The sequence below is a fragment of the Cupressus sempervirens genome, chromosome 6 (genome assembly GCF_028749045.1).
Source record: "Cupressus sempervirens isolate cs-2001-9-10 chromosome 6, ASM2874904v1, whole genome shotgun sequence".
Lineage (NCBI taxonomy): Eukaryota > Viridiplantae > Streptophyta > Pinopsida > Cupressales > Cupressaceae > Cupressus > Cupressus sempervirens.
In genome coordinates this window covers 85,592,089-85,606,124 of record NC_143123.1, presented here as the reverse complement: position 1 = coordinate 85,606,124, position 14,036 = coordinate 85,592,089, and the positions used below count along the sequence as shown (strand labels likewise).

At 34.4% G+C, this 14,036-nt stretch overlaps 1 protein-coding gene across 1 annotated transcript; it reads right to left on the bottom strand.

Annotated features, from left to right (window-relative positions):
• Positions 1-2,727: 2,727 nt before the first annotated feature.
• LOC149551295 (ras-related protein RIC1) lies at positions 2,728-13,098 on the bottom strand. Its single transcript, XM_089786851.1, has 8 exons — positions 12,807-13,098; positions 7,781-7,853; positions 7,408-7,455; positions 7,199-7,246; positions 4,066-4,137; positions 3,784-3,939; positions 3,416-3,519; positions 2,728-3,177 (listed from the first exon to the last, which is right to left on the bottom strand). Exons 1-8 carry the CDS (start codon positions 12,818-12,820, stop codon positions 3,084-3,086), a joined length of 609 nt encoding a protein of 202 aa, XP_089642977.1. The 5' UTR covers positions 12,821-13,098; the 3' UTR covers positions 2,728-3,083.
• Between the last annotated feature and the right edge of the window lie 938 nt (positions 13,099-14,036).

Here is a 14,036-nt window from a genome sequence, read left to right as displayed (position 1 = left end):
GGCTGAAATTAAATTCCTACTTAGTTTTAGAACATGTATTCCCTCTTGTAGTAGGTGATAATCTCATTCGACAACTTAATCATAATTCTTCTCTTCCCATAAATTTGACAGAGTCATTATCTGCCAAATAAACCAACCCAAAATCCTCTTAGATATAATCGAGAAAATAACTTATATAAGGTGTAGCATGGAATGAGGCCCCTGATTCTAAAATCCATGAATCGTCAACATTATCTAAGAAAAGAAGCAAAACATCATCTACAGATTTATTACTTGTCACATTTGCCTCCTTAATGCTTTCTTGTTTTTCTCCTTTATACTTTTTGAGACCAACAATCTTTAAACATCCAAGTTTGATTGTGGCCCATATAACAACAAAAAACACATAAACATCCGATCCACCTTGATCGTATCAACAATTTGCTTCTTTTACTTGTCCTTAATTTTCCTATTCAAACGTTGATTGACATAGCGACCCATCTCAAGTTAGCAAAAACAAGATCAAGATCTTTGTCTTGACCCTTCTTTGTTTGGTCTTCTAGATTAGCGTGTTCCCAAATTTCCTCTTGAACAACGTTAACCCTATACCTCACCTAATAATGTAGCTCAATCTTTGTCAACAATACACTTGACAAACACTTCTCAATAAGTTACAAAAACAATCTCCGACCATACACACCAACAATAGCCAACTTATCTCTAACTTGTGTTAGCTTCAACAAGTAAGAGGTCACACTCACATTTGGACATCTTAATAGTACACAATTTGTTCTTCAACATCATCTTTTGACATTGTTAGTTGCCATGATAATGTCTTGTATGTCCCACATCTCATTGGCATTGCCTTTCACCAAAAAATGGGGAATTAAATTATCTCCTTTGGCATCAAGAATGATCCTTTAGACCTTGGCCTCCTCGATTTCATGACTCTCCTTTGGACCTTGGCCTCATCAATTTTGCATGAATCCAAAACAACTAGAACTTTTGTACTAGCATAGTTCCACAACTTGTTCTACATGAATCCAAAACAACTAGAACTTTTGTACTAGCATAGTTCCACAACTTGTTCTACTTGAGAACACATGTAACTTAAATTTCCACTATATGAAGTTATACACTTCCTTCAGCCTATCCTAATATTGAAAATTGTTTCTCATAGCCACAAAAGAAATTGGAGAAAAAAAATTATAAATTGTTTAAATTTTTGTGTTATAAATCTTAACTTTGTATTAAAAGTTTAGAGCCATGATACCACATTACTTTCTTATAACCCATCTCCAAATTACCTGCACAATTAGTAGCAAATAATAGTGAAAAACAAAAGTCAATCACAAAAAAGACTTACACAAATACACCTCTGAAGTTCTAGTGTGGCGAAAATCTTAAATGTTAGATTTTCTACTTATCCAAACAAGAAGCTTTAATCTTAAAAAATACAATATAAATTTACCACAGAAGTCTATATATACAGAGAGAGAGAGAGATCAATTGCTTTACTTAAAAAGTTGCTCTACTTACGGAGTTTCCTTGAACTTTCTTCATATAAAATCACTCTTAGTTTTACACCAGCCTTGCAAACTTAAAAACTTCCTTCAAAGAATTAAAAATAAAGTTATTGCTAACGTATTCAACTACTGTGTGCTTGCAAAGTGACCACCTTCGAATTACTGCAATAAAATCTTTTAACAAATGAATTCATACTCAAATATATCTGCATGATTGATGTTTTGTGGACCATGGTCCAATTGGCATCCCAATGATTCAGAGATCACATACATTCCCTTTACTCCTTGATGATCTTAAAAAATATATCAGTTGCCCTGACGGCGATCCAGAATTTAGCAATACACAAAATCTAGTGCCGCCCTTTGCATGCTTGATTGACAATCGTATAAATGTAAGGGCAAAAATTACCATGGCAAGAGCTCAGTCTTAGCACTACAAGCAAGTAGGTGTTTAAATGAAATTTAATAATATCAATTTTGCATTATCTTTTATTAACAATCTTGTTCTTTAAGACTAATAATCAGGCATATGATCCCTGTACACAATGGTTAACTTTTTAATAAGATCATTGACACTGACATGACACATTCTCGGATACATCGTGAACTGGAAGGAGAACGGACCTCATAACCTCAAATTTTACCAGAGACCTGTTATAGACTTTCTTGCTTACCCAAGGCTTGAATACAAATCTTGAGTGTCGATATACCCTGACTATTAGTTGGATTCCAACAAACAAATCAATTTTTTATCCGATAACAAAATCACATTATTTACAAAGTTTCAAGTCATAACATTATACTCGCTCTCACCTAGTTTACAATCTACCGTTACGCTATACCAAACAATATACATTTAAAATGAGCTTTGAAGGCACCCATGTCTCAAGCTGGTCATTTGTTTACATTGGCTACTACTTATATGCTCTGAAATTCTAACCTAGTCATATCAACAAATCAAGAATACAAAATAAGACCTCATTATGACAGAAATGACTCTTCTTAAAAAATAGGAAAGCCTGGAAATCCTGATTTATGTGACATATAATCGCAAAGAGTAGGGTACCATAGCAATACATCCAGAAGAAAGGAAAATTTTCACCATCACGATTACAAATTTACAAAGGAATGTTCAGAAAGTCTTGGATGATTACAACCGAAACATATGTTAACAAATATTTTCCCCTAAATAAGAACACAAAATGTCATTCAAATATCTCTATGAAAAGAAACATTAATGCATTAAAAAGAATGGAAAATGTAAAGATAGACAATGCTGGGTAGACTAATGAAAAAACAAAGCCAAGAGTTCTGAAGTCTTGTAAGCCACCTGCAAATGGCTCACAACTGCTAAGAATCCAGTCTATGAATGATTTTACAATGGAGAGCATGAACAATAACCCATTGCTATACATCTTATCCAACATGCAATTAATTGTTTTAGTTGTCCACCAAATGTTGACCTCCCAAGGGCAAGACAGTTGTGCCCGTGTCTGGGATCCAAAATACATATGAAATCTTCCAATCACATCTTCAAAATCAATGGTATTAAAAATCACTGAAAGAATTTCCTGCTGTTTATGAGCAACAGCCGCTTTTCTGCACGACCGGCTGCCCTCTCATCTGCACAGTAGCAGGTCTGCTACTATTCATTGCAGGCTGGCTTGCCATCCTGCATGCAATATATCTTTGTAAGATAAATCAAGGGAGAAAGAAATATTCATTGCCAAATGGTAAGATTATCTTCTCTCATAAGATATCCGCTCTGTTATCAATCATTACATAGCACGGGTAGAATCTCAAAACAAACAATCCCCTGCATAAAGTATGCAAAACTAAACCAAACATTCTAAACACAACATCTTCAAATCATTCAAGGTTACAGATATGCGTTAGCCCAAAAGACGCACCTGTTCTTGATCTCAGCAGCCATTGTCATGAAGGCCTGCTCAACATTAGTTGCATTCTTTGCACTCGTCTCCAAAAATGGAATACCAATCTCGTCTGCAAAAGCCTAAAACATGAAATAAATGAAATCAGACCAATGAAAGATCTTGAGGCCATGGAAAAGATTCAACCAAATCAGTCTTTGGCCGTGTGTGAGAATTGATATAATACCACGACCTACAATCACACTCCCATAAGAAGAGGAGCAAGTAATAAGCTACAGCTATATGGAAATAATGGCAATGCAGAACAGGGTTAAATATAATATGCCTTCACATTCAACTTCAAATGTCTTTATCAAAGGACATTTTTACAGTGAAACTGAAATTACCTTGGCAGTTTCATATTCAACTGCTCTATTAGCAGTCAAATCACATTTGTTCCCAACAAGTAACTTGTTAACATTTTCACTTGCATAACGATCAATCTCATTCAGCCATTGTTTGACATTGTTGAAACTTTCTTGGTCAGTCACATCATAAACCACCTGAAGAAGACAAAAATATCATATTTTTACCCAGGGACACACTACACATGGCAAATGAAACTCACATTTCATAGCGCCAAACTAGCCTAACATCTCCACAGAAACAGTAGTAACAAGCTGACTTACAATGATACCATGAGCACCACGGTAATAGCTGCTTGTAATTGTTCGAAATCTTTCCTGTCCTGCTGTGTCCCACTGGAAACAATCAATTAAGCCCATTAAAATTCAAATTTCAATTTCCATTGAGATATGGCCCAGTTCCAGAATGTTTTAAAAAGGGAAAGAAAATTACTTTTATGATGTTCGTTATCTGATAAGTGTAGAGAAAACTGCACAGTATACTGAAGAAATATATTTTATGGCAACATACTGATATAGATACAGAGTGATACAGTATTGAAGTAATATACATTACGACCACATGTTGATACAGACTATATAGGATACAAAAAGATTATTGATATAAAAGAAAACAAAAAACTTATGCAAATAATCAAATTAATCTATGAAAAATTCTAGAAAATGATATAACAAACATTACGGAAGTTAACAATTTGGAAAAGCTGGTGCTCTCTATGTAAACAACCAAATAAGTGGTTTATATATTATAGGATTAAGCATAACTGAATACAAAGAGCTTTCAAACCATATATAGATTGACACAAATATCTACCCACGAGTCATCTAAAGCTCATGGAGAAAAAGATCTTTTCTGTAGATACCAACGCTCTTCACTCATTCTTAAAATAGGTCATGGTTTTAAACTGGTCCATAGCAATCAAAGTGACAAACATTTATCACTCTGAACATACTGTGAGGGTTGATGCACATTACTACTAAAGTCATTGCTCTCACAATATGGATTGATTTGCATCTGGTGCATCTCAGGACACAACCTGCTAATAGATGTAAGATATGGCACCCTAATCCACAATGTTCACCATATATAAAAAAATCAGGGATATGCAGGTAAATTGAGAAAACTATATTCTGTACAGCATCCATCATTAACATGGAAGAAGCAAAATTTGCAAGGCCTGGTAGAAGAATTGGTATTAGACTTTAAAAATAGATCTACAACAAAAAAATGGCATTCTTAAAATGACATTGGGACTTCTAAAAATGTCATTTTCAGAAGTCACAATGCCCATCTGTACAAGAGATGCAAAGAAGAAAAGTCCAACTCCTCTTTCAATGTTCAAACAATACTGCGTACAGCCATAACCCTCTTATGGATGACAAATACATTTTTAGAAGTCCGAATGCCCATCCGTACAAGAGATGCAAAGAAGAAAAGTCCAACTCCATTTTCACTGTTCAAACATACTTTGTACAGCCATAACCCTTTTATGGATGACAAATATCCAATTCCATGTTTCATATGAGGACAGACTAGATCATCTAAATCAAGTTGGAAAACGATAAATGATTAAAATCCACATCAAGAAACTCCTACTTTACCCCACTGGTGGGATAAGTAAAAGTTGGAGGACTTGATGGACATACAAAGCAAGAGAGGATTACATATGTAGTCACAAGCAGAACAGGAATCAGAGGGGAATATACCAGAGGTAAAAGAAGGGACCATAGTTGTTGGCAAGGAATTGGAATGGTCGACTATAAGATTTCATAAATAGAGCTGGAGCTACAAGGAGAAATGAGTACAAAAGTATGGAAACTATTGTATCCTAGCAAACATAGTATCCTAGTATCCTCACATAGTAAAGGATCACTAGAATAAACAACAATAAGCTTTTTGGGAGCCAAACCAAGTGCTTCCTATGCATTGGACTAAGTGCAATGAAAATAACTGACAAATACTGTTGGAGGCTGTAAAGGAGAATTAAAATGGTCAAGCTTAGAATTTAGTCTACTCTTAAAGGCAACTTTGCTAAGTTGGCATATTTAACACCAACATGGAGAACATGGTCCATGCTCTATGCTGTTTCCAGGACGGGAACAGCAGTAGTTGGGAGGCCTATTTCTTTCAGGGTGGCAGGGGATGGTAATCTTGAAAATAGAGAAAATTTAGAATATACAAAAAAAATGAATTATTCATATCATAAAACATTTAGTATCTTTGTTACAGATACCACAACACATAAGAGAAGAGTTCTAATAAGAATTGAAATGAGAGATGTAAATTTAACAAACGTTAACAGAAATTTAACTGTTGATGGGATGAATTTATGGAAACAAATAACTAGTTTGGAGAGAGAATGGTAGATGAAAGGATAACCCTTGATGCGATTTAGCAACTCATTGCAACTGAGACTCTTGTCAGAAAATTAAATTAACCATCCACAGTGTAGCTTTTCAAACAAAATTTCAATTCTCGCAATCAAAAAGGTCAAGCAATAATATGCAACACAGTTTTCCCATAATTTTAATTCTTCTTGTTATGGGCCTTGAAAGCCTTAATAACAAAAAGGGAGAACTCAGAAATACTACATGGTTGAGATTCTTCCAGAATCTAAAGTGGAGAAAAAACACTTCTGGCCAGATAAAGAAACCCAACAAGAATGAAGTGAAGGGACACAAAGGGATAAATGCAATAGCTTCAGATCTGACACAAACTATTGAGCCATAACATAAAATAAGAGCAAGGACAGCAATAACTTTATAGACCAATGGCCCATGCAATCCATAGTCTAGTGGCCTAGAATTAGACAGAAAATGACTGACACAGGAGAATAATATCAGTTCAAGTTGACAAGGCTATGCCAAATATAGGCACCACTATTTCCATACAAGTAAAGAGCGGGCAATAAAAAATTTCTAAATTCTTGATGCACAAATAGGCAGATTTTTCTATATTCTTGGATAATGCACAAATAGGCTATGGAATTCAACACTTCAAAGGCCAAGAATTAGACTTAGGATTACAGATACTGACATATAACATTAATTCTTGCAAATAGCAAAATAAGAGGGGCGTGTCAGACAAGGGCACTCCTCACTCTAGACAAGTTCAAACTTCAAATGATTGCAGATAGCAAAATAAGAGGAGCGAGTCTGACAAGGGCACTCCTCACTCTAGACAAGTTCGAATGATGACAAAGACGAACATTTTCAATTTAATCAGATTTGTATCCAATGGGCAAAAATGATTTATAGAAAGAGAATAAATCCACCAAAAGGTCAAACATTTTGATAAAATCAGAACAAAATAGGAGGTCGGCATATGCCCAAAATAGAATAAAATAAACATGACAGATACAAAAAAAAAATTAGCTGTTACACACTTCACACTTACAATTTGAAGCTTGATTGTCTTTCCATCCTGCTCCACTGTTCGGATTTTCTGGACAAAACAGGAATTTTTAAATTACATAACTGATGCTTGCCTGGGCCATTTGTCAAAACTTCAAACCTTATCATAAGTATACAGCTCAGGAAAACAACATTTATGAAAATAGAATTTAATATCTTGTATCAGAAAACTAAGTCAATACATAAACTTACAAAGTCCACTCCTATAGTACTGATGTAGCTCTCCAGATAAGAGTCGTCCTATGATTGAGCAAAAATATAACAAATAAGTATGGCTTTTAAAAAGTGCCACTAGTCTTTCATTAAAGAAAGAAACCCATTTTTACTATTCAATAGGCACTGTAACCCACAAAAATAAATAAATCAATTCAAAGAAATGAATCAAAATAGCACAGTTTACTTATATTTAAAAAGAAAGCAACCAGGAAGGATGTTACACAAAAGCACCACGTCTTTCTTAAGAGTGCATTACATTCGATGAGAGAATTTAGGTACCAAACTTATCATTAAAGTTACATATAGATACTTCAAGAATTCCCAACTAATGATAGAAAAGGTAACTCACTGCAAATCTCAGAAGAAGACATGATTTGCCAACTCCAGAATCTCCAATCAATAGAAGCTTGAACAAGTAATCACTGTAGAAGTTTATTTGTCAGTATATGCACAGCTGATACACCTAGGGAAGGAAAAAACGGAATACTTTTGAAGAGAAATAAAATACAACATTCAAAGTAAATGATTAGTACACATTATAGCATGTAAGATCAGTCAATCTTACAATCAAAAGCATGACCAAGTTTATAACCAAGAGTGGAAACAAGCAAAATCAAACATTGAGGTAAGAGTAAAAGAGGAAAGGATTAATACAAGCAATAAGTAATAGTGAAATATATGCAAAATTAATCATTAATTTGCAAACCAAGATAATTACCAAACTATCGATGCATAAGCACATATTGTTGTACACAGCATATAAATATATATAGCATGGAACCCACAGATTACAAAACATGAAACTACACATCGAATAATTTTTCAAATAGCATAAAAACCAAGGTTGCATGGGTACGTGGGTACGGGAACGGGAACGGGTACGGGAGCGGGTACGGGTACGCATATTTTTCAAAATAGGGGACGAGGGTACGTGTGTATGCCTAATTTTTTTTTTTATAATTAATATTTTATAGAAAATATAAAAATCAAAATATCTGTCATGAGTCATGACATTGAGCATTCAAAACAAGAAATTTGAAAATATAAGCCATAAGTCAAATATATATATATATATATGCTATTGCTGAATGTTTAAAGTATTTTTCATGATAGGGGACAGAGGTACTTGGATATGTCAAACTTATTTAAAAATTACACTTTTATATTTATAAAAAGTCTGATTTTATGAGTCATGACAATGGTTTTTCAAAACAAGAACAGTGATAAAGTTTGCAAATGTAATGTACTGTTTTCAGTTTCAGATTTGCTATATGTTTGAAATAATAATACATGATAAATGCTTAGATGCATAACAAAGAAGGCAGACTTTAAACATGAACAAGAAGATCCTAAACCATATGACAATGACATATTGCAAATGATAAACTTTTGACTTGAACAGTGATAGAGTTTATTGTTAATGAGTATCAAAGTTTCAAACTGATTTGGTATTGAATTAAGTTTGATAAACAACAAGCTAATACAAAAACAAAAAACCAAAAAAAAAATCAGAATCTTAATCAAGGTCCTTAGCTATGATGCTCTCCACCGAGTACCCGGTACGTGGGATACGTGTACCCGGTACTTGGGTACGTGGGTACGAGTACCAGGGGTGTGGGTACGAGTACCCATGCAACCTTGATAAAAACAGTATATTAGACACCACATGCAAGAAGATATAAAATTGGCAGAAGTCACATTCCAGCAGCAAAACATGAAACCTATAAGATACTGACCAAAAATATATATTAAATATTTAAAATCCAAAAACTAAACACAAATCTTATCTAGGATAATGGCATCGACAATGACCCACCAAACAGAAAAATTGGAACAAAAAAGTAGGAAAACTTATTGCTTAGTATTTATATCAAACAAATAAGTTAGTACACTTGGCATATAAAATATTATAACCATAGTTACACTGCCCTGGGGTATGGGGGGACAAGGTTCCAGGATGGGAGACAAAGGGGCCTCAATTTGGGGACGGCACGAGAACAGCAGCAGGGGACGGGAGGGAGGGTGCTACGTATACTATAAATGGTACATGTGGTACTTAAAATGCTAGTAATGAAAATACGTATAATAATATTAGACATAAAGATATAAAATACTAATTTACTAAAATTTAAATACTTGTCTTGAACATTGCATTGAAAATTGAACAATAAATATTATACTTGAATGAGCAAATGAAAGAGTTATAACTTCTATTATATAAATATTAAATAATAAGTCATAGATTACAAAAGTATGAGCACCTCATCATAAAGATGATTACATTGAGCAACATGATATTATATTCAATACACTCAATAGAATATTAAAACATCTTTAATTTTTTTAAACAATTTTTTTTGGTTGGATAAGGTGCAGCCAGCCATCCAGGGGAGGGGTCAGGAGGCTTTTTCCTGTCCCCCCGTCTCCTCGGGGGACTTGTTTCATCTCCCCCATCCCCGGCAAGACGGTGGCTCAATCGTGGTGCTGCTAGGGGCACGGGAAAGCTGTCCCCCCATCCTGGGAGCATCCCCATCTTGGGTGCATCAGGGAAAATGGGTGTGGATGTGTCCCCCTGTTACTATGGCTATAACACAAAGCCAAGAACTTTTACAGCTAAAAAAATTCTTTTGTTTATTACAGATAATCAAAGGTTTTTGACATGAATGAGTACTAGGGCTTCAAACAGTCAACTAGTATAACTTGTAATAGGAATGCTCCTCCAAAAAGATTTACTAGCCACACGAGATAAACAGAAACTTTTGGGCAGAGTCTATTATACGTCAGTAAATACAACCCAAATAATTAGGATTTATATTATGCAAATATATGGTTCACAACCTCATTCCTATGCAAATAAAAAAAGGCTTTGTATATTTTTATTTTGTTGAAACAGCATGCGGAAGAATTCATTCCTGTGGCCAACCAACCCCTTCTAACTTGATACTTGAAAAGATCATTGTCATAAGGTATGCAATTTGAGGTTAAAATCCAAACTCAATTGCAAAGAAAAGATGGTTTACTAGTTATCTATGACCACTTAAGTACTATTTTAAATCAAATCCCATCAACAGAAATAAACACGCAGTCAATTGGAATCTTTAAATCTAAAAATCAACAGAGTGAACTTTGTACTTTGTCAGCAGATAAAAAATTCATCCAAAGTTTGCCTTTTCATACTGATAGATAAACCATTGAACATTTTTGTTTCATTGTGATATTGCTATCAAGATTCAATTGTGTAGTATTTAAGACAAACTTATTGACCCATGTTTCATGAGTTGAGTAGTGGTCTACAAGAACACATTTCTCGTGCGAATGAATGGAACACTAAGCACTTATTGAATCTCGGCAGTCACCCACTCCAGCTAAAGCACAGTTAACTTCAGAGTCTCCTCCCAGGTTATGTCCACTTTGTTTACAGCCCCATTTGCAAAACCTACAGTAAGTGTTGCGCCTTATGAACCATTTAATAGAAATCCCCTTAAGCTCATCAATTAATTAGTAGGAGATATTTTCCACATCAAGTCAAATTGAGATGTTGCTATCAGGATTCAACTGGGATGATTTTGTTTCATTTTGTTCTGAATGTAAATAAACTACAGAAAATACATGAAACATTCATCAAATGAAAATCCAATCAATCTCCATTAAGTAACTAAATAACTCCAATAACCATTCCTATAATTTAAGGAACTAAAATATCTGTGATTCCTCAAATTTGAAAGGTCCCTCGTCCCTCTATAATAAGTTACAACACCTACACTCCTACACCATGTATTGGCCTAAACATTAACAAAAGCCCCAGCCAATATGAGGTAAAAATAAATAAAAGATCATTTTTCTTCTTGAAATTAAAACCTGTCCCGGGACTTGTAAAAGCACATGGAAGCAAAATTCAACACCATCAAGCTACACTGAACTGCACCAGATTCACACATAATAAAATTAAATAGAACATCCAAGCGAACCCCCTCTACCCTGTCACTTCCCAAATATTTAGAAAAAGCAAAAGCAGTTGTGGCTCAAACTAATTCCCGTCTAAAAACACAGAAGAAAAACTACATAAAAAATTTAAATCCAGCTCCACAATTACGAGTTGGTCAAATAAATATAGGATCTTAGCAGTTCCTTCTTTTTTAGACCACACCAATTCATTAATTTTTCTTCTTGAAAACTTTATCAATGTGTTCAGACCTCTTAAATACATCAATACCCCCCAAATTAATCGAAGTTACCAAGAAAATCCACTATAGGATTGTGGAGAACGAGCCCATCCAAGTAGCCTTTTTACACTTACATAAAATTTAAATATTCTTGTTCATTTTCTCCCACACCCTAATTTAGATTCTGCCCGCTTGTTTTAGATCTTTAATTTAGCTTAAGCAAACGATGCTTTAGGATCAAAAAGATTAGCCTGTGCTTGTTAGCAAGAAAACTGCGAGCTCAGCAGCATCAAAACTGTGCATAAGTGGAAATGTGCCACTTTTCACCACAAAAATGATCCTGCTGATATCATAAATACTAAATGAAGAAGGTACCACCACATCACTATAAATGAGAATCGCATTAGCCTCACATCTAGGCAATCTGAAAAAGATTTGGACTACCCCATGGAGTATCATCTCATGGGCAAATTTATGACACCGTGATCGCCACGGATGTCAAGGATGCAGGCTTCTGTAGAGCCTAACAATATATCACTCCAGGCAAAGTAGAATACATAAGAAAACGCACAGAATGGTATAATATGTACTCTTATTAATAGCCTATGGATTTACAGGAGGAGAATGGCTGAAAAAATGTACCATTAACCACCAATATAAGATTTAGAAGCAGAAATCATTTAAAAAACAAAGTCCTCGGAAATATCATAAATACAAATCTTATTCCGTTGAGAATGTTACTGGACCCTATTGCGTAAACAAAAGGCAAAAATTTCAAGATATGACAACGAATTCGCGGAAACCGCTTATAGAACGAATTATGCATTAACAAAATTACCTTTTGGCAGCTAACCTTACTACAGATTCAAGTAAGACAAAGCTAAAAACCACACACGTTCCGGTAAATTACATCTTAAGAAGCAATAAATTAACCCTCAAGATGAAATCTGAAAATATTAAACTCTGTCAAATTACCCCAAAAAAATCAAATGACCCAGATCGGGATACAAAATTCAGGCTTACGAATTTCAGCTAGATCTTGATTTATCAACATATTTGAATTATATGAAAATATACAACCTCGTTATTCCTTGCAACGATTTTATTCTTAACCCATAATTTATACATCATACTAGCAAAAATGTCCAACCCTAACCCTAACATTATAATTCAGCCAGAAAAACGTTAGATCTCGAGGATTTGAAGACTTACTATTCAGGATTCATGATGATGTAAGGAAGCTTGCAACCGATCTGCTACAGCAGCAATACGCCTAAAGAATTTTGAGCAATATTTCAACCACCAGGTAAATCGCGGTTCGGATTCGCAGGGTAACGAAAATGAGCAACACTTCAATTGATTGCTCCTAACAAGAAGGCAATAACAAAACACAAGAAACTTGATGGCGAAGGCGAAGTAAACCGAACGATACAGGATGGCTGACGATTTTGTGAGGTATTTAAACAAACATTTTGTGTGAATCTTCGTTGCAGCCTCCTTGCTTACAGATTTGAATAGGAGAGTTGCATTTGTACCTTTGACTAAAGGTTTTCTCTACAAGGCGTGGGAGAAACGTGTCCAGAAAAAGATCTATTTGAGGCATCTAGTAGACTTCCATTTGGGTATGAAGACGGTGTCAAAAAGAGTCATAAAATGGTTACTTGTGGATCTCTTTTGACAACTTGGGGTGAGCTTCTAGTTCTCTAGCAAAGATGCATGGATCTCAATTATGGTTTGGCAACTTAGATTGTCAAACTGATTGTGGATTTTGAATTTGGAATTGTTTTTGTTTTCAGTTGATATCTAATTGGCAGCAGGAATATGAGTGGAATAGGCATTTTTAAATTCTTAAAATTTTGAATTTTATTAAGAATTGTGAATAGGAATATGTATTCCAATTTTGGCCCAAAAATGATCATTTGCAATTCTACCTAATTAAGTGGAATTGGAATATGTATTTATATTCCAATTTTATTTATTTTAGAAAACATAATTTTTTGGGTTTGTGAATTCCCCATCAGATTTTGACTGAACCAAAAAAGATTAGGAATGTGTGTCCCCATTTTCTATTCCAAAATAACAATTCCAATTCCCATATTTCTATTCTCGTAGCCAAACAAAAAGGTCATGGGTAACTTCAAGATCTTGAATTTGAGAATTTTTAGGTCTTTAGGTGATTTCTAAAGTAATTGTAGGATGTTGAAGTAGTAATATTTTGGTATTTTATTATAGGTGTTGAGTGAGGATCCTATTATACATATGGTAGGATACGGTATTAATTTAGGTTTGATTATCGAAATTTAGTAAGTTTGAATATATTATTAGGTTAGGTATATGTTTTAAAGGTATGTTGTGTAGGATTTGAGCAAATAAGCCAATCAAATCCATAAAGTCTTTGAATCCCTGCATGCAAAAACCTGTTACAGAAGAAAAAGACGAGAA